Below are 26,819 nucleotides of genomic sequence, written 5' to 3'. Positions count from 1 at the left end.
TTTTCTCCATAGGTCTCTTTAATTTTCCTGTGGTCAGTATCTATCTTACCCGTAGTGAGATAAGCCTCAACATCCTTACATTTGTCCTCTAGCCATCCCTGCTTAGCCATTTTGCACTTCCTGTCGATCTCATTTTTGAGACGTTTGTATTCCTTTTTGCCTGCTTCATTTACTGCATTTTTATATTTTCTCCTTTCATCAATTAAATTCAATATTTCTTCTGTTACCCAAGGATTTCTACTAGCCCTCGTCTTTTTACCTACTTTACTCTCTGCTGCCTTCACTACTTCATCCCTCAGAGCTGCCCATTCTTCTTCTACTGTATTTCTACACGAACAGTCAAGTAAATAATTACAATACGAGAAGAAAAAATGTAGCACAAACAGGGGCTCACAAAGCCGCAACCAAAAATTTTGATCACTTACCCATTGATATAAAATGACTGACAGACAGCAAAGTAAAGTCTGAAACTAAATTGAAAACATTTCTCTTTGATAACTCGCTCCATTCCCCAGAAGATTGTCTGTTACTGTAATGTGTAAATGGTGATGGGTAGGAATTAATGATTACCATCAGTTTATCTTTAATTAAAAAACGAAAAAACTATTAAATCATGAGCATGGAGGCATATTAACAAAAAAGATGCTAATGTATGATGGATTGTTCCACATCTTTAGGAGTTGCAGTGCAAATTATACTTGGAACATGAAACTAACTAACTACTGATATAACACAAATCATTGTATGGGCGTATATAGTCGGACTTTGAAAACGACAAAACGAAATCAAAAGTAAGATCAATCAAATGATCATAGTAGACTCACATTCCAATTGTGCTACGTTAGGTACTCCTGACAAACTGCCAGAACTACTGGCGGGAAATACTCCGGGAAATGGAGGAAATAGGTTACTCTTGGAAAGGTAGGCCTACATCTGCATCTACGTGATTATTCTGCTATTCACAATAAAGTGCCTGGCAGAGGGTTCAATGAACCACATTCAAGCTGTCTCTCTATCGTTCCACTCTCGAACGGCACACGGGAAAAACGAGCATTAAATTTTTCTGTGCGAGCCCTAATTTCTCTTATTTTATCGTGATGATCATTTCTCCCTATGTTGGTGGGTGCCAACAGAATGTTTTCGAAATCGGAAGAGAAAACTGGTGATTGAAATTTCATGAGAAGTTCCCGTCGCAACGAAAAACGCGTTTTGATGATTGCCACTCCACATATGTCTGTGACACTCTCTCCCCTATTTCGCCATAATGCGAAACGAGCTGCCCTTCTTTGTACTTTTTCGATGTCATCCGTCAGTCCCACATGATGCTGATCCCACACCGCACAGCAGTACTCCAGAATAGGGCGGACAAGCGTGGTATAAGCAGTCTCTTTAGTAGACCCGTTGCACCTTCTAAGTGTTCTGCCAATGAATCGCAGTGTTTGGTTTGCTCTACCCACAACATTATCTATGTGATCGTTCCAATTTAGGTTATTTCTAATCTTGATCCCTAAGTATTTAGTTGAATTTACAGCCTTCAGATTTGTGTGACTTATCGCGTAATCGAAATTTAGCTGATTTCTTTTAGTACTCATGCGAATAACTTCACACTTTTCCTTATTCAGGGTCAATTGCCACTTTTCGCACCAAACAGATATCTTATCTAAATGATTTTGCAAGTCGTTTTGGTCATCTGATGACTTTACAAGACGGTAAATGACAGCATCATCAGCAAACAACCTAAGACGGCTACTCAGATCGTCTCCTATGTCGTTAATATAGATCAGGAACAATAGGCCTACATCTTATACAATTTAGACTATCATTACTAAAAAAAACACTTACGTACTAATAGTATTGAAGCAAAATATCAGTTTCATGGGGTCTTGGGTTTTGAGACCATTCCCTTAACCACGTTTGTAGCATTCGACAATGATGGAAGATGTTTAAAGTATTATATCTTTCTTTTACCCTGTAAATTGCTATCATTGGCTACACACTGAATGCCGGCCGGTGTGACTGTGCAGTTCTAGGTGCTTCAGTCTGGAACCGCGTGACCGCTACGGTCGTAGGTTCGAATTCTACCTCGGGCAAGGATGTGTGTGATGTCCTTAGGTTAGTTAGGTTTAAGTAGTCCTAATTTCTAGGGGACTGTTGACCGCAGATGTTAAGTCCCGCAGTGCTCATAGCCATTTGAGCCTACACACTGAATGACAAGTCAAAGATAAGATTTCAAAGTGTAAGAAACTACAATGAGACTAATGCACTGACAGTATAATAAAACAAGAGATGTATGGAGATATACTTTCTACGCAGTTCTGTTTCTTTGACATTTTAATAATTGTTCACCTTATTGGCATTCACAAGATGCGAAAGCACACCTTGTTTCTTCCCTCGCTGTACACGTTTATGAGCTAATAAAGAAAACGTAGGTAAGATTGTTGCAAACGTGAGCATTAAAAACGTTGTGCGTACGAGTTGAAAGCTGAAAATGTGACGAACAAGAAGCAGTGCCAGTAATCAAACAAGCTTTGGTTATTTAGTTCCAGCTTCATTTGCTATCGTTATGAATAAAGTACAAGTCGAATAAAATCCATTTCGAAAGCATCCTTTTCATATCACATCCTTCTCTTCTTAGTTACTTGGTATAACAATAAAAACAAGTTACATTAACGAGGCCAAATGTGTCGTATTACTAGAGCAAATACGCATTCAGTAACAGAAAAACGCTTGAAATTGCCGTCCTTACACGATATTGTTCACGTAAGCACCGTAATTTTTAGTATTAGAGACAGATGTCGCGTGCACACGATAGAAATAATGAGCAAGAAGCAATCGCAAACAGTAGTCTGCTAATGTTTTGAGCTATTTAAGATGGCGGCATGCCCCGCCCAGTCTGGCTTCAAAGCAACCTACAGCGTAAGTCTATAGCGCCATCTACCTTCTTTTTTTTTACCTCTAAGGGAATAGCTTAGCAAAGAACAATTACACTGTTCCTTCACAGAGCACCTAGCGCACGCAGGTGTATTATACTGCATTGATTGTAATATTTGGCGCACGGCGTCCAGAAGGGTCGACACATTCTGTTCAATATACATCGTCGGCGTCGCCGCTGCTTGAAAAATAGTTAGGCTTAGTAATCTGGACAGCCTAACTTAAGGACGGAGATTTAGGGAGCAATCTCAGCAACCTCAACAATTTCAGTCCGACCCACAGCCAAACATTCGTTGTCAAACCAACGCTTCTCCTTATGAAACGGAATTTCTTAAGATACACAACGACGAAAGTTTTCAAAACGTAACTCGAAATGTAACTCCGCTGCGTCCACAGAATCCGGTAAGAACCCTTTAAAACTTTATTTGAACACTCAACCTAGAATTATAATAAAACTTCCTGGCAGATTAAAACTGTGTGCCCGACCGAGACTCGAACTCGGGACCTTTGCCTTACGCGGGCAAGTGCTCTACCAACTTTTTTTTTATTTTTTTATTTTTAGAACCGCTTATTTTTTCTTTCTTTTTTTGCATTTTTTTATATTTTTTTTATTTTTTTTCTTGTTTTTTTTTTCTTAATAAAATGGAACTAAAAGAAACAAGTGCCACCGCCACTTTTCATCCTATAACAAAACAAAAAAAAAAAAAAAAAAAAAAATCTGGGCCACTTCAGGCGTTGGCTCCTGACTAAACCTACCCCAGAGAGCTGCCTATATACCAGGGGAAATATGGGAAATCAAGGTTAGGGCTATCCTTACAAACAAAACAAAATCTTCCTTTTTCTGAATTTTATTTTAATTTTTTTTTTTTTTTTTTTTTTTTTTTTTTTTTTTTTTTTTTTGTGTGTAATTGATCAGAGGCCTTCTGCGCCCCGCTGGTAATATGTTGAGTCACGTCTTCTCGAAATTGATGTGTTCCGTTCAATTGTTCAGAAATGTTCATTGGTTCAAACAGGAAACCTTCTCCTCTCTTGGCTTAACACATTCCAGCTGCGAGGCGGCTCGTGGAAAGCACTCCCAAGGAAGTTCGAGAAAAATTGTCTGTATTTTGGGTGACGGACAACGACATAATGACGGTCATTGAGGTATGTCCAAAAATCGAGTACAGAGTCTACAGTTTGTCCAAATAAGTAGTGAATGGCATGTCCGCGAATCCAATTCACAGCATTGGTCTTTGTCCGAGGAAAATAGTCACGTTCCGGAAATAATAACGAAAGGGGAGTAATCCGATCCGGAATGTCCCGCGTTAGAAAAGCCACAATATGTCGAACCAAGTGCCAAACCTCCGCCGCCGGTCCGCAAACAAACCGATGTTCATCATTGTCTGGCACTCCACACGTGGAGCATAGAGGTGATTGGGCGAGGTGGATACGATGAAGGCGAAATTGGTTGATTTGCTTACCATTGACAGTTATGTACCAGACAGATTGAACATTCGTGTCAAGGTAACAGGCGAACACCGCGCGCCATACAAGACGCCAGTCAACCTGTGGGAACTTTCGTTCAATCGGGTTAGGTGGACGACCTAATTGGAGGACATTGTATACTGCCTTTGTCTTGAGTAAAAGCTGTCTTGGTAAGGTGAGGCGTAGATAACTGAGTTCCAGAAAGAAGTACCGTATATAATGGAACTGGGCCGGAACATCCGAGATCATCACTGGGGCTGACAGTGAGACCGGCGAGTATGCCGACAGGAGGAGACCAGTGAGGCTCGTTGGGCAACGGGTCCATACCGTCATCTGGGAGCTGACAAATAGGGCGCGAGCTCTATCCGGCACGTGAAACAGACCTATCCCACCTCGTTCACGGGGAAGAGTAAGGGTCGCATAGTTAACTTTGAACAACATCCCAGAGCAAAGATGCCATCGCTGCCAACATGCGACGTGCCACAGTAAGCGGGAAAGGTAGAACTTGCGCTACATGGGGAACTCGGGATGCGATATATGTATTGACATATCGAGCTCGTTGGAGAATATCTAGGGATCGAAGGCGATGGTCCATAAGACCTGCTCTGATCATTAGTAGGAGGCGTCGGCAGTTGATGGTGGCTGAACGCCGGAGGTCAGATGAAAAATCTATTCCCAAACAACGAATGGTATCAACGGTGGTGAGAGGTGTAACGCACTCCACTGGAAGTCCCGTGCCAATGAACATAACTTGTGACTTCCGTACGTTTAAAGAGCTACCCGATGCCTCACCATAAGTCGCTACCCACGTCAAAACAGCTCGAACTTCGTCGGCATTACGTAAACAGATGACGACATCGTCAGCATAGGCCGTGCAACAGAATCGGTAGCGATCTATGGACAACCCTATCAAACGTTGTCTTAGTCCACATAGCAAGGATTCCAAGGAAAAGGCGTACAAAATTGCTGATAGAGGGCAACCTTGACGTACGGATCGACCTATTATTATCGGTGGAGTGAGTCTGCCATTGTACATTATCCTGGATGAGGCACCCCGCAGAAGGCGCATCACTACCGTGATAACGGCGACCGGGAAACCCATATGGTGGAGAACGGCCGTAAGGAACGAATGGTCAACCCTATCAAAAGCTTGACTAAAGTCCAAAGACGCAAGTGCCCCAGAGAGGCGTTGTGCCTGGGTAACGGCGATCATATCCCTGTAGCGGCATAAAGCCGTGCGAATATTGTTGTCGCCTCCCAAAGATGCTTGGTCTGGCGACACAACATATCGGGCAACGTTTTTCAGTCGCGCTGCCAAAAGGCGAGTGAAGATTTTCATATCACTGTTAAGGAGGGTGAGGGGCCGATAATCACTGATATTGTTGCCACCGTGCGGTTTATGTACAGGAATAATAATTCCTTCCATGAAAGCGTCCGGCACAGGTACTTCCGGAGACATCAGTTCCCGACAGATGGAGGTAAAGGTGGACTCTAACAAACCACGGAAGGTGCGATAAAATTCGAGGGGAAGACCGTCGGGGCCCGGGGAGCGATTGATGGTTCCTGCCCGGATCGCATCGCGGACTTCCTCATCAGTCACCTCCGACATCAATTCAATCGCCGCATCTCCTGGGATACCACCGAAGTTGAGCTGTGAGACTTCCTCGATCAACTCTGGGGAATGTGGAACTGCGGCGTAGAGCTGCCGGTAGTGGGCGTGAAGCACATTCCCTATGGCAGATTGGGTTACGTAGCGACGCCCTTCTTGATCCGTTAGGACGTGAATCAATTTTCGGCGTCGATTTTGTCGTTCTTGGATGATATGGTACATCGACGGATGTTCATGTGGCATGCGATCAGCAGTACGAGATCGTACTATCGCCCCTTCCAAATGCCGTCGCATGAGATTGGAGATTTGGGCCTTAGCTTGGTTCATCCTTGTATGGCGCTCAGGGGAGGCTGGCATCGTGGAGCATTCTCGTAGGATCCTGTAGTAAAAGTCCATAGTGCTCTTCCTCCAGGCGATAACATCTTTGCCATACCGGATTAAAGTTTTTCGAAGAGCAGGTTTTGCACACTGGATCCACCAGGATATGGTAGACGGATACGTGGGTCGGCGTCTATTACATGTGATCCAAGTGTCTTCTATTAGAAGTCGACAGTCAGGTGAATTAAGAAGTGCCGTGTTCAGTTTCCATAAACCACGTCCGCGCCATACTGCCTGTCTTGTGAGAACAACATCACAGAAGTAGGCCTCATGGTCTGAGAAAGCAACAGGCCAGATTTCAGCCTGTCGAGTGTGTTGAATTAGGGATCGCGAGATGTAGATGCGATCCAGTCGGCTAGAGGAGTGCGCAGTGTGGTACGTAAAGCCCAAAAGATCACCGTGAACATGTCTCCACGTGTCGACAAATTGTAGCCGCGTGACGACTGTTTCCAGAGCTGCGCATGGTGAGTGACGCGGCAATTGATCCTGAGGTCGCTGGGTGCAGTTGAAGTCTCCACCCATGATCCAGTCATCGTGTGGTCCCATAAAAAGGGGTGTGATTTCATTCGCGAAGAAGGCATTGCGTTCACGACGGTAGCTGGAGCCCGACGGCGCAGAAATATTGATGATGCGTACACCAAAGAGAGTAAGGGCCATACCTCTGCCGCTGGGGAGGTATAGGACATCTTCGGCAGGAATACCTTCGCGTAAGATGATGGCAACACCACTACCGGTGTCCGAAGCGGGGGAAAGATGCACCGTGAAGCCATGTGGTGGTGAAAAATCGGCGACATGCACTTCCTGAAAAAGCGCAATATCTATGTCCGCATCATAAATCATATCGCGGAGCAGCGCTAGTTTGTGGGGCGCACGAATGGTCGCGAGGTTAATCGTTGCGACACGATAATGCTGGTGTTGGAGTCCCACAGGCACAGGCGGGGCTTCTTCTTCAGGAGCGAGAGGTCGTCGATCTTGCCGGTCCGCTGAAGAGGCTGCTATTGTGGAGAGTTTGCGGGCGCGGGCGCAACCGATGGGGGTGCCCCATCATCAGCAGCGTCCACCCCAGTCCCTTCGATCTCCACGTCGTCTGCCCAGGAGATTGACACTGCGGTAGGGCATCGGCTGTGCACATCATCCACGCGGAGAGGAGACGTAGTTTTCGTCTCATCGGATAGGCTCTCTTCAACGTCGACCTGTGGGGGCGACGGCGTCAGTAAGGAGGGGTGTTCGTTGCCAGTGGTCGCCTGTGGCGGGTCTGTCGCAGCAGCCTTTCGGTCATCAAAGATCGGTTTGTCGTCCATCTTCGGGTCTGCATCCCCGGTATCCATCCGTAGAATGGATTCATCAGGGGGTGTACGGCTACGTTTCTTTCTCTTTCGTGTCGACCCTTGTTTTCGAACAAGTCGTTCAGAGTCCGATGGCGGGTGGCTTTCGTCTGACTCCGGACCAGTCTGAAGGAAAGCAGAAGTAGGTACCACTCCCGGATCAACGTCCATCTCAGTAGCATTTTCAGTCACAGTGCTGCGATGATTCGGCAGGTTAGGATCTGGCGTCTGGGGCACCTCAGAAGGAATCTCAGGAGCGGTTGCATCTACCTGATCAGACGACGTCAACGGAGCAGGAAGACTCTGTGTAGACGTGCTACCTTCCTGGGCAACCTTGGCGTATGTGACAGGGATCTGAGTCATCACCGCTGGGGACGCTTCCTCGCCGACCGGCGTCTGGATCAGGCGGCGTCGCATGCAGGCGGATCTGACGTGGCCTTCTTGTCCACAACCCGCACATGTTCGGGGTTGGCCGTCGTACATGACAATGGCTCGCACCCCGCCAATGGTCAGGTATGATGGAATATGTTTTTTCAGTTCAATTTTGACCTGACGCACACCATTAAGGACATGGTAGGTCGTGAAGGTTTGCCATTTTTCCTCTACGTAACCGATGACGTTACCGTATGGTTGTAACGCAGAGACAACTTCGTCCTTCGGCACTTCAAAAGGTAGTTCAAACACCCTAATCGTGCGTTGACCGTACTCTGCGAGTTCAAGTGTTACAGCTCCGACGTGACCATCAGAGTATTTGAACTTAAGTCCATTGGCATGGCGGCGAATAACATCTTCACACACCTCAGTGTTTGTCATTTTAATATGAACGATACTACTCGTGATCGAAAAATGGATTCCGATAACGTGGTTAGGATCTAAACGAACTTCTTCACGTATGAACGTTTCAACTTCATGTGCACGAGGTCGCGCATGTTCAGCTGGGAAGGAAACTTTAAGGGTCGCACGGCGGTAAGCGCTCGACATGTTGTTCACAGTGGACGGACGCAAGCCTGAAAGCTACGACGCGGAAGTAAACAAAGCCTGCAGCGGAGCACTGGCCGGCGCGCGGGGCCGTCCGCACGCTGCCACGGCTGAGAGCCGACTGACCAACTGAGCTACCGAAGCACGACTAACGCCCGGTACTCACAGCTTTACTTCTGCCAGTACCTCGTCTCCTACCTTCCAAACTTTACAGAAGCTCTCCTGCGAACCTTGCAGAACTAGCACTCCTGAAAGAAAGGATATTGCGGAGACATGGCTTAGCCACAGCCTGGGGGATGTTTCCAGTCGGCACACAGTTTTAATCTGCCAGGAAGTTTCATATCAGCGCACACTCCGCTGCAGAGTGAAAATCTCATTCTAGAATTATAATCATTGAAAATCTGGACCCCAAGGAAACCGCTAAGTCTTTTCGTACAGCACAAAAACAATGCAGCCTTGCACAATTTGTGATTGACATAAACTTCAAAAGGAACAGTGTCAAATTCACCACTTACCAAACTAACTTTGAAGCCAAACTCAAAAAAACCTGTTGCCGCCACTTACAGACCGGAAGCTATTGTTTTTGTTGTGGTCTTCAGTCCTGAGACTGGTTTGATGCAGCTCTCCATGCTGCTCTATCCTGTGCAAGTTCCCCAGTGCCTACTGCAACCTACATCCTTCTGAATCTGCTTAGTGTATTCATCTCTTGGTCTCCCTCTACGATTTTTCCCCACACGCTGCCCTCCAATACTAAATTGGTGATCCCTTGATACCTCAGAACATGTCCTACCAACCGGTCCCTTCTTCTCGTCAAGTTGTGCCACAAACTCCTCTTCTCCCCAATTCTATTCAATACCTCCTCATTAGTTATGTGATCTACCCATCCAATCTACAGCATTCTTCTGTAGCACCACATTTGAAAAGCTTCTATTCTCTTCTTGTCCAAACTATTTATCGTCCATGTTTCACTTCCATACAAATACTTTCAGAAACGACTTCCTGACAGACTTCCTGACACTTAAATCTAAACTCGATGTTAACAAATTTCTCTTCTTCAAAAACGCTTCCTTTGCCATTGCCAGTTTACATTTTATATCCTCTCTACTTCGACCATCCTCAGTTATTTTGCTCCCCAAATAGCAAAACTCCTTTACTACTTTAAGTGTCTCATTTCCTAATCTAATTCCCTCAGCGTCACCTTAATTAATTCGACTACATTCCATTATCCTCCTTTTTCTTTTGTTGATGTTCATCTTATATCCTCCTTTCAAGACACTGTCCATTCCGTTCAACTGCTCTTCCAAGTCCTTTGCTGTCTCTGACAGAATTACAATGTCATCGGCGAAGCCCAAAGTTTTTATATCTTCTCCATGGATTTTAATACCTACTCCGAATTTTTCTTTTGTTTCCTTTACTGCTTGCTCAACATACAGATTGAATAACATCGGGGAGAGGCTACAACCCTGTGTCACTCCCTTCCCAATCACTGGTTCCCTCTCATGTCCCTCGACTCTTATAACTGCCATCTGCTTTCTGTACAAGTTGTAAATAGCCTTTTACTCCCTGTATTTTACTCCTGCCACCTTTAGAATTTGAAAGAGAGTATTCCAGTAAACATTGTCAAAAGGTTTCTCTAAGTCTACAAATGCTAGAAACGTAGGTTTGCCTTTCCTTAATCTTTCTTCGAAGATAAGTTGTAAGGTCAGTATTGCCTCATGTGTTCCAATATTTCTACGGAATCCAAACTGATCTTCCCCGAAGTCGGCTTCTATCAGTTTTTCCATTCGTCTCTAAAGAATTCGTGTTAGTATTTTGCAGCTGTGACTTATTAAATTGATAGTTCGGTAATTTTCACATCTGTCAGCACCTGATTTCTTTGGGATTGGAATTATTATATTCTTCTTGAAGTCTGAGGGTATTTCGCCTGTCTCATTGATCTTGCTCACTAGATGGTAGAGTTTTGTCAGGACTGGCTCTCCCAAGTCCGTCAGTAGTTCTAATGGAATGATGTCTACTCCCGGGGCATTGTTTGGACTCAGATCTTTCAGTGCTCTGTCAAACTCTTCACGCAGTATTGTATCTCCCATTTCATCTTCATCTACATTCTCTTCCATTTCCAGAATATTGTACTCTAATACGTCTCCCATGTATAGACCATTTATATACTCCTTCCACCTTTCTGCTTTCGCTTCTTTGTTTAGAACTGGGTTTCCATCTGAGCTCTTGATATTCATACAAGTGGTTCTCTTTTCTCCAAAGGTCTCTTTAATTTTCCTGTAGTCAGTATCTATCTTACCCCTAGTGAGATAAGCCTCCACATCCTTACATTTGTCCTCTAGCCATCCCTGCTTAGCCATTTTGCACTTCCTGTCGATCTCATTTTTGAGACGTTTGTATTCCTTTTTGCCTGCTTCATTTACTGCATTTTTACATTTTTCCTTTCATCGATTAAATTCAATATTTCTTCTATTAGCCATGGTTTTCTACTAGCCCTCGTCTTTTTACCTACTTGCTCCTCTGCTGCCTTCACTACTTCATCCCTCAGAGCTACCCATTCTTCTTCTGCTGTATTTCTTTCCCCATTGCTGTCAATTGTTCCCTTATGCTCTCCCTGAAACTCTGTACAAGCTCTGGTTTTGTCAGTTTATCCAGGTCCCATCTCCTCTAATTCCCACCTTTATGCAGTTTCTTTAGCTATTACGGAGATAATAAACGCACATAGTAAACCACAACCTCATTGTAAACCACATAGACTCTTCCTAACTGTTGCCTTCGCTAATGTCGATCATGACGAATGAGGTAGTCGAGGAGAACTAAAGATGCAGATGCCAATTCAAAAAAGCAACGCGCATCCATACGCGACTCACAAAACGACCCATCAAAAAAATACGTATCATCTCTGGTCACAAGGAAATCATAGCAAGCCCACTACCTCCGCAATCCACACAATGCAAAAAATGCAACAGTTTTCAGCACACCTCCGATAGCTGTCCTAGAGAACCCAAATGTGAGAAACGTAGTGGACATCACCTGATTTTCTAGATTCAGAAAAAGAAACACCTAAATGCAGCAACTGCAATGGTACTCACCTCGCTACCGATCGAAGCTGCTCATAAAGGCTGAAACAATCAATCTGTGGCGACAGAACTGGGAAGATCGACTGCATTGACGAACCCACTTACCTTGTGCAGGAATACTCACAAGATGATAATTTTTGCATGTGTTCACCACTGTGGTATTCAACATTTTTCCGGAACGTAGACCCCTCACTACTGAAACGATAAAAATTGTTTTCAGAAAGTTTCTCCAGCGGGCTATTAAAATAACAGCCTACACGTCTATATCGGCAAACGGCCAGACTCAACTCCCCAATTCAAACCTCTTGCTACGCTCTACGGGTTTGGTGATCTGTTCACATTTACCTCTAGAAAAGACACTTCAACTATATGCTTTTCCAACGCAAATACACTCCTGGAAATGGAAAAAAGAACACATTGACACCGGTGTGTCAGACCCACCATACTTGCTCCGGACACTGCGAGAGGGCTGTACAAGCAATGATCACACGCACGGCACAGCGGACACACCAGGAACCGCGGTGTTGGCCGTCGAATGGCGCTAGCTGCGCAGCATTTGTGCACCGCCGCCGTCAGTGTCAGCCAGTTTGCCGTGCCATACGGAACTCCATCGCAGTCTTTAACACTGGTAGCATGCCGCGACAGCGTGGACGTGAACCGTATGTGCAGCTGACGGACTTTGAGCGAGGGCGAATAGTGGGCATGCGGGAGACCGGGTGGACGTACCGCCGAATTGCTCAACACGTGGGGTGTGAGGTCTCCACAGTACATCGATGTTGTCGCCAGTGGTCGGCGGAAGGTGCACGTGCCCGTCGACCTGGGACCGGACCGCAGCGACGCACGGATGCACGCCAAGACCGTTGGATCCTACGCAGTGCCATAGGGGACCGCACCGCCACTTCCCATCAAATTAGGGACACTGTTGCTCCTGGGGTATCGGCGAGGACCATTCGCAACCGTCTCCATGAAGCTGGGCTACGGTCCCGCACACCGTTAGGCCGTCTTCCGCTCACGCCCCAACATCGTGCAGCCCGCCTCCAGTGGTGTCGCGACAGGCGTGAATGGAGGGACGAATGGAGACGTGTCGTCTTCAGCGATGAGAGTCGCTTCTGCCTTGGTGCCAATGATGGTCGTATGCGTGTTTGGCGCCGTGCAGGTGAGCGCCACAATCAGGACAGCATACGACCGAGGCACACAGGGCCAACACCCGGCATCATGGTGTGGGGAGCGATCTCCTACACTGGCCGTACACCACTGTTGATCGTCGAGGGGACACTGAATAGTGCACGGTACATCCAAACCGTCATCGAACCCATCGTTCTACCATTCCTAGACCGGCAAGGGAACTTGCTGTTCCAACAGGACAATGCACGTCCGCATGTATCCCGTGCCACCCAACGTGCTCTAGAAGGTGTAAGTCAACTACCCTGGCCAGCAAGATCTCCGGATCTGTCCCCCATTGAGCATGTTTGGGACTGGATGAAGCGTCGTCTCACGCGGTCTGCACGTCCAGCACGAACGCTGGTCCAACTGAGGCGCCAGGTGGAAATGGCATGGCAAGCCGTTCCACAGGACTACATCCAGCATCTCTACGATCGTCTCCATGGGAGAATAGCAGCCTGCATTGCTGCGAAAGGTGGATATACACTGTACTAGTGCCGACATTGTGCATGCTCTGTTGCCTGTGTCTATGTGCCTGTGGTTCTGTCAGTGTGATCATGTGATGTATCTGACCCCAGGAATGTGTCAATAAAGTTTCCCCTTCCTGGGACAATGAATTCACGGTGTTCTTATTTCAATTTCCAGGAGTGTAGTTTGTGTGCTGGAAAAGTGCTCCTAAAAAAATGAGTTCGAGGACAAAACGTTACAATTATTGGGATTGCCGAAACGAAATGTTCCGGCAAAGACATAAGAGTTTTCGATTATGTATGCCACAGGTTAGACAAATCCAAAACTGGCAGAGCAAGATGTTCACATGGAGAAGTCGCCTTCTTACATACAAAACAACTGGCCACTATAAGACTTGATTTACTGGAAAAACTGAACATCCACCAAGCAATTGTCCTAAAAATAATAGGAAAATACATGAAACCGGTCTCCTTCGAAACTGTATATGCACTTCTCACTGACTATTTTGCAATAGATCACTTTCGTGACACCTCTTTTCTTGGGTCAGCAATCATCACAGGGGACCTTAACGCCAGATACACCGTTTTTGGTGACATAAACCAACAACAAAAACGGCGATATCCTCAGTGGATCTCTAAACGATATTCTGATCCACCTAGAAAATGGTCATCTACTTTCATCACTCACACTGGAACCACTAGAGTTTATCACATTATTTGCACACCACAGATTGCCAGTCACTGCAGTGGATTGGAAATACGTGATAACATTTCCAGTGACTATCTCCACATCATCATGAAAACAACGACTATTACGCACGTAAAAACGACAAGTGCTACAAGAAAACTTTCGGCGACACCAAATGCTTGATATAGAAAACATCAGAACAGAAGTTTCACACAAATAGCCGAACACGACAGCCGTTAACACTACAGAAAACCTTGACAACTATAACCAGCTAGTCGTCCAAACGATACAATCTTCTGTCACTAACAATTTACGAAAGAAAACGATCACAGATCATAAGGACAGGTTTCCTATACATCTTCGTAACCTAATCAAAGGAAAAGAATTTATAGATAAAACAAACAATCTAATGAAAGGACAAAAAAGAAATGGGACCTTCTTAACGATCAAGCTAGATCAGAGATTCGCCAACTCAGAGCAAACAGATGGGAACCTGAATCACAAGGAAGTTACCCACGTATTTCTTTTGAAATAAATTCAAGGAATCAAGGGTAAAATCCTCACCGAAGGACAGGCTTTACAAACCGATGACCACATGACGAACGAAAGGAAGGAGGCTGAAATGTTCCGCGATGTACTAGAAAAAATATACATCATTCAAAAGATGACAATTGCGTGGAAATTATTACTAGCTTGAAAGAAATAATAGTGTGTGAGATAGCCTCTGCCATACTAATCGGCAAAAAAATTACCGAAAGTGACACCATCAAACGATTTCATCTAGTAGTACTTCTAGCAAAGGGAGTTCCTCAAACACTGAAATCTTTATTGAATGCAGCCCTAACTCCAAAAACTATACCACCCAAATGGAAACACGTGCGTATTTGAATGATTCCGAAACGTGGGAAACACAAAAACAACCATAATTCATACAGACCAATTATATTTCTTCCAGTATTTAGCAAAATCTTTGAAGTAATAATTAATAACAGATTACAACAGTTTGCAGAAGAGAACAGCATTATTCCACATGAACAAGATGGTTTCAGAAACAGTCACAGCACTGATAATCCGCTATTAAGACTAGGAATGTAGAAGAAGCCTGCAACTTAAGACGCGTCTGATGCCCTCTTTCTGGACATAGAACGCGCCTTTGATACTGTATGGCATGCAGGACTTCTTCACAAAATGATAACATGTAACTACCAATCCGGAATACTACAATTAATAGAAAACCTCACTGGAAATAAGAAAGTACGAGTTGGGGATCAAAAACCGTCCTACCTCACACGCAAAGCGGGAGTCCCCTAAGTTTCCACCATTTCCTAATTGTTGTATACGATATATACAGCTGGCATTCCAAGATCCAGGTGCTGGAATGAAGACATAGCTGTGTACGAGGGTGACACCTGTTAATGGTGTCATGCACCCATCTGCAATGCAATCATTGAGCAAGTCAACAGTTACATCAGCAAACTTGAAACCTGTCTCAGTAAATGGAGAATTCGACCTAATCCAACCGCAATGCAACTTATCCTGCTCAAACACAGAAATATTATTAATCGACAATAACAAGATCATCAGAAACTCAACATTCGACTTTGGAGACAAGAAATCCACTCCACAACCAAACGTTAAATATCTTAGAATGTATCTAGATGAACTCCTAAAATGGCAGAAAAACACGGCATAAATGACTAAACAACCTTAAATTGGACTTAAGTTAGTACGTCTCATGGAATACCGAACATGTGGAGTGGAGCAATCAGTTGCCCTTCTCACATACAAAATATTTGTCCGTTCTATTCTCGACTGTGGATCTCAAGCATGGATTATGTCATCAAACAAAAAAAAAAAAAAAAAACAAAAAAAAATCTCTGCTTAGGGAACGATGCTTCGAATAGCCAGAGACCTACACTATGACTTCCTAAAACACTCCCTTCAGGAAACACTTAAAACCAAGAACATGCTAGACAGAATAAAAGAGCAAATCACTACACTTGGGCTCAATGTACTACGTAACAACGGACTTACAAAATCACTCTGGCAACATGATCTTAGAACATTTAATTTTCATAAATTCAAATATGCATTCCTCCCCACATCATTTTCGACGCAGAATGGAATTCACTTTAGTAGAATCTTCTGGGAATTGAAGAAATCAATGAAACTGTCATGAGACCAAGAACACCTACAGGGATTTGGCGTAATGTAGCAACGCGATAAAAAAAAAACAATTTATTGAGCAAAATTACTGAAATCAACTCCTACAGAAGAAGAGAATATTCCCTACATCGACTAGTTTTTCAAGTTTTTTCACCTTTTAAGGAATTAGATTGAAATCTTCATCAAAAAAATTCCAAGATCACAAATTATCAAGACCCCTGAAGCAATATAAGATATATAAGCCGAACAACAGGCTACCAATCCCAGCTACGGCTTTTTCGATCGAGAGGTTTTTCTCTCAGCCGTAAGGCAAATGCCGGGATTTGGAACGAAGGAAACTCAACGAACAAGATCTTCCTCTGAACTCTCCAGCCATATGGAATGAAAAATTATAGAAAATCAAATAAGCACCCAACTGTCTAATGGCGCTCTCCTACAGCCACCATCTCCTTCAGAGGTGAAAAAGCAAAGGACACAAAACCAAACCTTCTGTGGTTTTCTTTTTATTGTAGTTGCCAATGTAACTTCGCAATATGAGTGTGTTTGTTGACATTAATTCATGACGTGAAGTTAATATTGCTAACCCTTATAATTAATTTCTTTGTTCTACAAAAGCATTGAATTTTCGTCATGCGCCTTTCTTTCAAGACTCTAGCAGAAGCTAAAGGTGACGTGAGAGGAAAGAAGATCAGAGTTTAACGTCACGTCGTCAACACTGTCATCTAAATCTACATGATTAATCTGCTGTTCACAATGAAGTGCGTGGCACAGGGTTCATCGAACTCCCGAATCACCTCCAAGTCATTTCTCTACGGTTCCACTTTGTAACATCGCCGTGAAAACAAGCACATAAATCACTTTATGCGAGCTTTGATTTGTCTTATTTTATCATGATGATCATTTTTCGCTATATAAGTGAGAGCCAACAGAATATTCCCTCAATCGGACGAGAAAGTTGGTGACTGAAATTTCATGTGAAGATTCTGCAGCAACAAAAAACCCCCTTTGTGTTAATGACTGCCACCCAAGCTGATGCATCATGTCCGTTACACGCCCTCCCCTATTTCACTAAAGCACAATACAAGCTGCCCTTCTTTGACCTTTTTGGTCTCATCTGATGCGGATCCCACAGGACACAGCAGTACTCCAGAAGAGGGTGGACAAGCGTGGTGTACGCAGACACTTTAGTCGATCTGTTGTATTTTCTAAGTGTTCTATCAGTAAATCGCAGTCTTAGGTTTGCTTTAGCAACAGCATTGTCTATGTGATTGTTGCAATTGAAGTTGTTTGTAATTGTAATCCGTTAAGTATGTAGCTAAATTTACAACCTTCAGACTTGTGTGATTTATCGTGTAACCGAAATTTTTCGGATTGCCTTTCATGCTTATGTGGATAACATCACACTTTTCATTATATAGAGTCGATTTCCACTTTTTGCACGATACAGATACCTCGTCTAAATCATTTTGCATTTGGTTGTGATAATCTGATGACCTTACAAATCGGTAAATTACAGCATCATCTGCAAACAGTCTAAGAGCGCTGCTCAGATTGTCTCCCATGTCGTTTATGTTAATCAGGGACAGAAAACGGTCTATAACATTTCCTTGGGGAACGCCAGAATGTACTTGTGTTTTACTCGATGACTTTCTGCCAGTTACTACGAATTGTGACCTACCTGACAGGAACTCACGAATCCATTCACAACTGTGACGATAATCCATAGGCACGCAACTTGATTACAAGACGGTTGTGAGGATCGGTATAGAAAGCCTTCTGGAAATATAAAAATACGGATTCAGTTTGACGATCCCTGCCGACAGCACTCATTACGTCCTGAGAATAGGGAGCTAGATTTTTCCTGAATCCGTGCTGACTATTAGCCAATAAATCGTTTTTTTCGAGGTAATTAGTTATGTTCGAACACAGAATATGTTCCAAAATCCTACTGCAATTCGTCGTTAATGATACGTGTCAGTAACTCAGCCGATTGCTCCTATTTCGTTTCTTGGACATTGGTGTGATTTGTGCAACTTTCCAGTCATCAGGTACACAAATCTTTCCGCGAGCGAGTGGTTGTATACTATTGTTAGATATGAAGCTCTGTATCAGCATATTCTGAGAGGAATCTGACTGGTATGCAATATGAACCAGAGGCCTTGCCTTTATTAGGCGATTTAAGCTGCTTCACTACGCCGAGGAGAGACAGAGGGAGAGAGAAAGAGACAGAGAGAGAGATACAGAGAGAGAGAGAGAGAGACAGATAGATAGATAGAGAGAGAGAGAGGGGGAGAGAGAGGAGTACAAGAAGAAGAAAAGCGATGAAATGAACTCGGGGAAACCAGAGCCAAGAAGACAAAAGGGAGAGGAGATAAATACCGCTGCACACAAAAGATAAAAGGAAAAGAAACATAATTAGGGGTCACCAATTACAGCTTTGATTAGTATCAACAAATCTTCACATAAAAGTTCAAGCAAAAGAAAAGCAGTGGTTACAGCATTGAGTGATGTCATTACTCCAAAACGAAATTCATCTACTCGTGGTGAGAGCTCTTCTAGCAGGTTTACAGTTTGCAGTGAAGACATAGCGCTAAAACTGTATTATTTTAAACATAGTACGATAAAATATTCAGTCACCCTAAGGAAGACTACTGAGCAGGTAAGCAGTACGATAATTAATGAACTGGATTTATTAAAAAACGAAACAAGTCGTGGTAAGAGTCTGTGAGGATAATAAACTTTACGAATTATACCATCTATATCGCTTAGTGACCTTTTATATTTTTCTTCATGTAGCATGTTTTGGCTACTACTATCGTCGCACTATGATAGTGGCAGACTTCTGTTCAGAGGCATGTTACTGGCAAAACAGAATCAGTTTAGAAAGCAGATTGCTCACAAAAGAATGGTGCAATGTGTCCTAGAAAATTGCTCATGTGTGTGAGACCAGTATCAAATATGACTAATAGCGGATGTGTATAGAGAATGGCTGCAGAAATGATCCTCCGTTTGTTTGACCTGTGGAAGAATGTCATGGAGGTACTGAAAAACTGCTGGCACACAGTTGAAGGTAGACACAAACTATGGTCTGAAACCCTGCAACGACCTTGCTTCTTTCTTGCTTCTTGGTTTCCGACGGATAATTACATAATTTACGTTAACTGCATTTTTTAAATTAAAATTTCATATGCTTGTGCTTCAGTCAGTGTGTCCTGGACGAATGCACTGTTCGAGACAGCGCTACCAAATCCACATTGCAAGCGCACTCGACCATCACTTGTTTGCAGACAGAATCTGCTTTCATCGCTGAAGACTACGGTGCGCCATTCCATCTTCCAGGTGTTCCTCTGATGGTACTAGTGGAGCCGTCAGGTCGATGCTGTGAAGTGAGTGGAAGACGGCCTATAGTTGGGTGTGATCGCAGTTCCGTTGCAAACAACCGGTTCGTAACAGTTCGTGCTGGGTTCACAAACCCTGCTCCGGTAGCTGTACGACCTGCCACAACTGCCCGTACAGTACGATGAACCCAGCTGGCGTCTGTGCTTCGCGGACGTCCAGAACCGCGTCTACAGGTGTGAGAATGTTCAAGAGACAACTGGTACCAGCATCGTAGCACAACTGACACAGTACGCCCAACTTGTGTGGCAGTTCTCCGAAAGGACAACCCTGCCACAGTCTGAAACCCCTTTCAAACCCGCTCAGTTGGCTGTAGAAAGCACGAGTGCATCTCCTTGGCATAGTTGCCTGCGTGTTACACACGTCTGCACAACACCGAGCCTCCTAGCAATGAGCACGCCCTGTTAAAGGGTAGACTCATATGGCGATCCAGTAGCTACACCTCTGCGCTCTACATTGCGAGATGATGTTGAAACCATTATCAGTATATTTACTATCCCCCAGGTGGTACATGCCGTCATCGGATCTATATCTACATCATCTTTCCAGGTGTACTGTTTTTCTCCAGTAGGGTATATTGAGACGAACGGAACAACCGCAGTGGCGGTCCGATCACAAGTACACAAACACATGATCGAATACTACGCATTGAAAGACAGAGAGAGAGTTGGTATACGAGGACATAACGAACGAATAGTGGAAGCCATAGAGATTGTCGAAATATTGATTGGCCGTTACACACGCAAAGCTTCCAGGAAAACCAGTTAATCTAAATTCTGGGACAATAATACATCTAGAATGTGTTTTCAATTTTTAGACGATTTCCTTTGCAAGGGCACGGCCGACTTCCTTCCCCATCCTTCCCTATCCGATAAGACCGATTACCTCGCAGTTTGGTCTTCTCCCCCCCCCCCCCCCCATATCAACCCAACCCAACCCAACCCCCTAATGACTGAACCCTTAGTTCTGCCACGGGAAAAGCTGCTTATAATACTAACGTACCGTGAAATACGCTAAAGTTACACACTGAGAACATTTCAAAGTTCAACTGTACGTGTGTCTAATGAAAAAGGGTATCGAACTATAATTTAAAATTTTGTGAAGTCGACAGTAAAACAAAACGGGCCTTAACCTTGGGAGTTAACAGAAGTGGTGAAATTGAAAGTAAGTGAAAAAGTTAACGGTCGCCCGCCTAATTAGGCACATTAATTTGGAAATATGTATTTGAGAAAATTGGATATTCGTTACTGACTTCCCTTTGAACAGCGAACAATATACAAACTGACACGGTGCATTCTGTACTTTGTGTAGCAGCAATTACCATTAACACAAACACCAGTCAATTACGGGCAGCAAACTGCACCGAGCTCATACTAATGACGGCCACAATCATTAGCATTACTTAATCAAAATGCTTCTATCTTGACTGACATGAATAACGCAAATAAAGATGAATAGCACCTTAAATACACTGGTTAAGCTCCTCTACATATAGCAGTTTTCCATAGTAACATTAATAGTTCATTTTTTCTTAATAGGAGGACAATATGATGTGGACCCATAAACTGGTATAGTTTCAGTAGCCAAGGTTATTTGATTATTGAAAAAGTAAAATTTCATAAACCTAATCATTCACTTACCTTGCAAGGTAATAAAATGCAACATCGGGCTTAATAAACTTCAAAAGAACCATTCATTATAGGTACCAAAACTACACTATATTTGAACATGTGCATAACTTCACTTCTAATAGTACTACCACAAATCAGTACATTTAAGATTTATATGTACTGGTACTTTAATCACCTGTGAAGCAGGTATTCTTGGCAATATTTTATAATAAACTAAGGATACTTTAGCAAAAGCCTATTGAACTTCACTTTTATGGTTTTTAGCCACTAAATAATTAAGGTTTTCAGTTTCTTATTGGTTGATCTTTAAATTTTTGTACTTCAACTTCCTACCTTAACAATTTCACATGGAGTAGTCCATATACAAAGCTTCCAAATTTTGCTCTTTCTTTAACTTTTGCTCCTCCTTTTACTTTATACAAAAAATCACTTTTAAATACATGAATGCCAGAATTGTTCATTTAAATCAGGATACTCTGTTTTAATAGCACTTAATTCAGGACTCTGCGTATGTTCGTGATCAAGTTTGAAGCTATTGTTTCGAATACGAATTGACATTTTTTGTGATTATTATCAAAACAACTCACAAATTAACTGGTTCATGCCTATATTCATTACATAACTGAATGAATAAAGTCTGTAAAGCAGTGGCGAAGATTAGTGGCAGGTGAAATGGCAGCTAACTGTATTCACGGCTCTTGATGCGTGAATTCTCTATAACATCTCTTCTTGGCGTCGGATTTTCAACATATTAGAGCCATTCAATTATTGCTTGAATATCAAATAATAGCCAGATCCACATCCGAGGCAAATCCCTTCTAATGCAGCTTCCAGTTGCCTCTCTTAGCACCGTCGAGGTGTAGCGTGCTAAGGCTAGCCACATACTGCGTGCCGTTCACACAAAGGGGCAGCTCAGTTCGACCGCCAAAGCCACCTTTTACATCGCACCATGCCACTTTCTTTGCGGAGGGACTTCCCTACAGCGTTTACATGTTACAAATACAAGTGCCCTAAGCGTAAACTAGCTTTTAACAAACATAATTCTTACATAAACATATTCATATTATAGTAATTTAGGATTTCAACATATTATTTTGCTGTTTTCATATGTACATTAAAAAACTAAGTTTCTTGCCATACATCAAGGAGTTCAGACAACAAAGAATGCACACTTCATAAATTGCAAATACACAGTTACTTAAAATAAATCTACTCCTGTTGGACATAAGTGTAACAAAATGATAAAAACATTTTGCGAAACAAGTACAAGAATCATGCAGATTACGATACGAACAATTTACACTCATCTGATGAAAGGTAGGTCCTCCCTGGCCCGATTTCATTCAGAAAGTGTCTCGTGGCACCAAAGTTATACCTGAGTTTCTGCGCATCCGCAAATCATCCTTACATTCTCTGCACAACCTAGAGCCGTATTAAACTGTATACAGAACATCTTACAAAAAAATGGCTCAAATGGCTCTGAGCACTATGTGACTTAACATCTATGGTCATCAGTCCCCTACAACTTAGAACTACTTAAACCCAACTAACCTAAGGACATCACACAACACCCAGTCATCACGAGGCAGAGAAATCCCTGACCCCGCCGGGAATCGAACCCGGGAACCCGGGCGCGGGAAGCGAGAACGCTACCGCACGACCACGAGATGCGGACAACAGTTTACTGTCTTGTTTTCTTCGTCTCAGTCAATTTTAACAGAGAGTAGGGATGTTGTATTCTGGATTATGGGCCTACGATTAAAGCGCTACTACCGAATCTGAATCGTCCGAAACTTTGTACAGCTTCACGTTCGCAGATTAAAATTGTGCGAAATACTGTCGCTGAAGTTTCTGTTGTCACAGATCCAGCAGCTGCAAAGGTCTCTCTCAAAGCCTGTATACTAATGATCCTAGACGATCTATCCATTGATTTTAAGCGATTTCAGATCAATCTTTCTTTTGCAATACCAATTAATAATGTTCAAGGTTAGAGAGAGGAGGGAAGAGGGATGGGCAAACGGAAGAGGGAGGGAATGGAAATAGAGATGGGGAATGGCGATATGAACACACAGAGGGGTACGAGGAGATCTACATTATTCCGTGATTTATTCAGTTTTTAAATTTATGCTGACTTTTTGATCACCCGGTATTTGGGTCTGTATGAGAAAACAGTATTCTGTGCTAAAGGTGGCCCTTATGTCTATTGATTGCAGGCCTTTATCTTTTGTTTGGGCGTAAGGAACAGCAGTGCATAGACCATGTGTTGGGTTTCAGCTGACCGCGGGGCCGACGTGGAGCGGCGCTGCGTCTCCGGAGGCGGGTCCGCATTGTGGGCCAGCGGCCACGTGTACACGTGCGGGCACGACGCGTGTAACGGGGCGGGCCGCCTCGGCCCAGCTGCAGTCACTGCTGCCGGCGCCCACGCCGTGCTGTCGCTCGCTGTCTTCGCCGCCGTGGGCCGTGCCTTGTGACTGCTTCGCGCCCGCCAGCCGGCTACTGATAAGCAGCGGAAACCGCCGTAGTGGATAGCGACCAGCCAAAGTGGTGGCGGTTCAGTTTCAGATTGCAGTGCTACACATCTGGCGGGAGCGCCACTGTAGTCTCAGGCTAGACAGTTATCTCGGACATAAGCCTGAAAAGCGCCAGCGAAATGATTTCCTCAATATGCCCACTTACTTTAGAAACGACGAATTGCAAGGTTGAGTGACGAATCAGTCATAAGTAAGCTCAATACCCTTCACGAGGTGCATCAAAAATGAGACAACGCAGATGCACAATCTCGTTTCAGTGAGTATGCCCACCCGCAGTTTAAATAGGAGAGAGTACTGACAAAACTATCAGATGTACGAGCATGAACTTGACAAGAGACACTGCGGATTTGCAAAAACATAAAAAGGGACGTTTTGACTTAAACCGTAAATAAAAGGACGAAACAGTTCAATTCACGTCCTACTCTCCGGCCTAGTGGTGTTTACAGCTTCGTTTCTGTCCGTAACCAGTCTGCTCTCCATTTGTCCAGTTACACACTTACTAATGCTGACGTGGCAGTACATATTATTTTAATGGCATCCGAAAAAAAGGGATAAACAGCATCCCCATACGACCGTGCTGAGCGCTCCTTCCCTGTGTCTTCCATGAAAGTTGCAACTTCTCTGTGGGGCTGCTCTCTAATGAAAGTTTATTAACAAGAAGGAAAAACCACTTTTTTCGATATTGTTAATACACTGTTGTAGATAAATTGGATATACTCTGAAAACGTTTCTCTCATTCGCTACTGCCTAGTACTTTATAAGCACGGTACCTGTCTTAAAAACGAAATAGTATACAGGGTATGTCCAAACAATCGTCTTTCAGAATTAGATTGTTTCACCGTTTACATAATTCTGAAAGTTGCCTTGTAAACTGCCATCGGTCGAGTTCAGTCATCATTGCTCGTCTGAAAGTGGATTTCCCTCGTATGTTACAATAATCTAACCCAGTTATTCACATGTAAATAGCTCCAATTTTCATGCAGTATCCAAGAGGGACGGTATTACGAAAAACGGTTAATTTGCACGACTGTTACCAAATCATTCTGAAACTCCAATCCACTACTGATCAGAATGAAAATTTAAGAAACGCTTACCCACCAAAGGCCGTGGAAAGATGTCGAGACTCTCTCTTGCCATACACACGTCTTCCTCACTAGTGGTTCACAGGAGTATATTTCGTTCAGGAGCGCGCACGGCATAGGGAAGCTGTGAACATACAGTGCATGCATCTGCATGAAATAACCATACTCATAAAAACCGATAACTGCTTTCCTATCGCGTAATTTGCAGTGACCCAACAGTTTTCAAATGGAAAGGGAACTTACTGTGAGTAAAACACAGTAAAAAGTATCACCATATCTTGCAAGGTAAGTTGAACAGAAAAGTATTAAAGACGTAACGCCACCGCCTGAGAGTCGTGAAAGGATTCTTCAACTGTTTACTGCGCCTGAAAAATTTGCGATAGAATAATCAAAAGTATACTACATCTCCAATGCCCTAGAGTATATTAAAATCTTAAAACAGTATGGCAAAACCTGAAGCTTAAAACGTACACACATTCTACACAATTTTCAGCAGCATTAGTTTTTACAGAAACTGTTCATAAGTATTGTAAATATAGAATAATGAATCTAATGAAGACATATGTTATGTACGATTACGGGTTTATGTCAAATTGGAAATTCCTGTCTCTGCTTCTTGCCATTCATAAAAAAAATATCGTAAAACGTGCAATAGCTTGAAAAATATTTTACTTCACCTTTTTGAAAATTTATCAAATGCCATAATTCTTCATATAATATAAAGTAGTGATAGTGAAATTATTACATAAAAAATTATTATTCCTTTCGAATGACAGAGCAATGACTGTGACGTCGTGTGTCTGCGTTGGGTACGGTCAGTACGAGCGAGTGCTGGCTCTCACAATCAGAACCATTCGTCGCTGCAGACGGAAACCTTACTACATTAGCTAGAGACGAAGGGAAGGACATAGTTGCTTCTCCACAAAATGTATTTCGTATATAGACGCATCACCTAATGATTTATTCCAAACTATTTGTAATATGTTCTCGGAAGACAGCTTTCGGAAGGAATTAGGAAGAACGTATTTTAAACATACCTGTGCCTTTTCCAATTCAAATAAAAGTTAAATTAAGTGTATAAATCCATCACTTCCATTTGACTTAAAGTATACATCAAAACTGTACCCTGATAATGATACAACACAGATTACAAAAGACACTTTGTTAATTCGATGTGGAATATGTCAGATAAATATTTCACACAAGATTTGGTACACTTAAATTTAATGTTAACTGCCTAGACTATAAGTTAGGTAACCCTCAACAATATGAAACAATTTTAAAATTAATTAATATAGTCAGTCATAGACATTCAAATGTGTATGTAATATAGATGATACCAGCGAAGTGTAATGAAAAGGAGGGTTTACAATGGGTAATTATGTTGATAATGTTACTCTAAGTCCATAAGAATACGAATATTTCTTACAACTCATTTTGTCTGATGTTTAGAACATTACATTCTATAAATACTTCAGGTTCGTCTTAACCTCAATTTTACTAATGCGTAAACTTTTCACACTTCTAGCAAATGAGTAGCCTCTTTGCATCATTGTGTGTTACATGAATTATTCTTACTCTCAGTATTCATTCTGTCAGTTCAGCAGAAAATGGGTAGAAAGACTGTTATATGATTTATAATAAATTCCGTTATAGCATAAATATATTGTCAAACACACAGTACCCAATTATTTGCAACAATCACATGTAAATACTCTTCTATTCACATATGAAATCAGTTGCGAGCACGCTTTTGGTCTCGGAAACATAACGGTGACGTCCAGTGCTACCCCAAAATAAAAGGTGTTATCGTATGATATATTGGAATCCAAGCGTTCTACAGTTTCTTTGGATTGTAGTAATTCCATGGAAACGTCTTGATAGCCAAAAAAATTATTTATGACGCGTTTTGAGTAGTCGTCATCAGATAACAGT

The 26,819-nt window shown here is 43.0% G+C and overlaps 1 protein-coding gene across 1 annotated transcript in view; it reads left to right on the top strand.

Annotated features, from left to right (window-relative positions):
- Window positions 1-26,429, top strand: part of LOC126455641 (uncharacterized) — a 116,848-nt gene extending 90,419 nt beyond the window's left edge. Inside the window, exon 3 of the mRNA XM_050091407.1 lies at window positions 23,546-26,429. Coding sequence (XP_049947364.1) covers window positions 23,546-23,742 — 197 coding nt within the window. The 3' untranslated portion in view covers window positions 23,743-26,429. The remainder of the gene's footprint in view (window positions 1-23,545) is intronic.
- The last annotated feature ends 390 nt before the right edge of the window (window positions 26,430-26,819 follow it).

This window comes from Schistocerca serialis, chromosome 2 (assembly GCF_023864345.2).
Source record: "Schistocerca serialis cubense isolate TAMUIC-IGC-003099 chromosome 2, iqSchSeri2.2, whole genome shotgun sequence".
NCBI lineage: Eukaryota > Metazoa > Arthropoda > Insecta > Orthoptera > Acrididae > Schistocerca > Schistocerca serialis.
The sequence above is the reverse complement of the archived record's forward strand: the minus strand, read 5'-3'. Positions and strand labels throughout refer to the sequence as shown.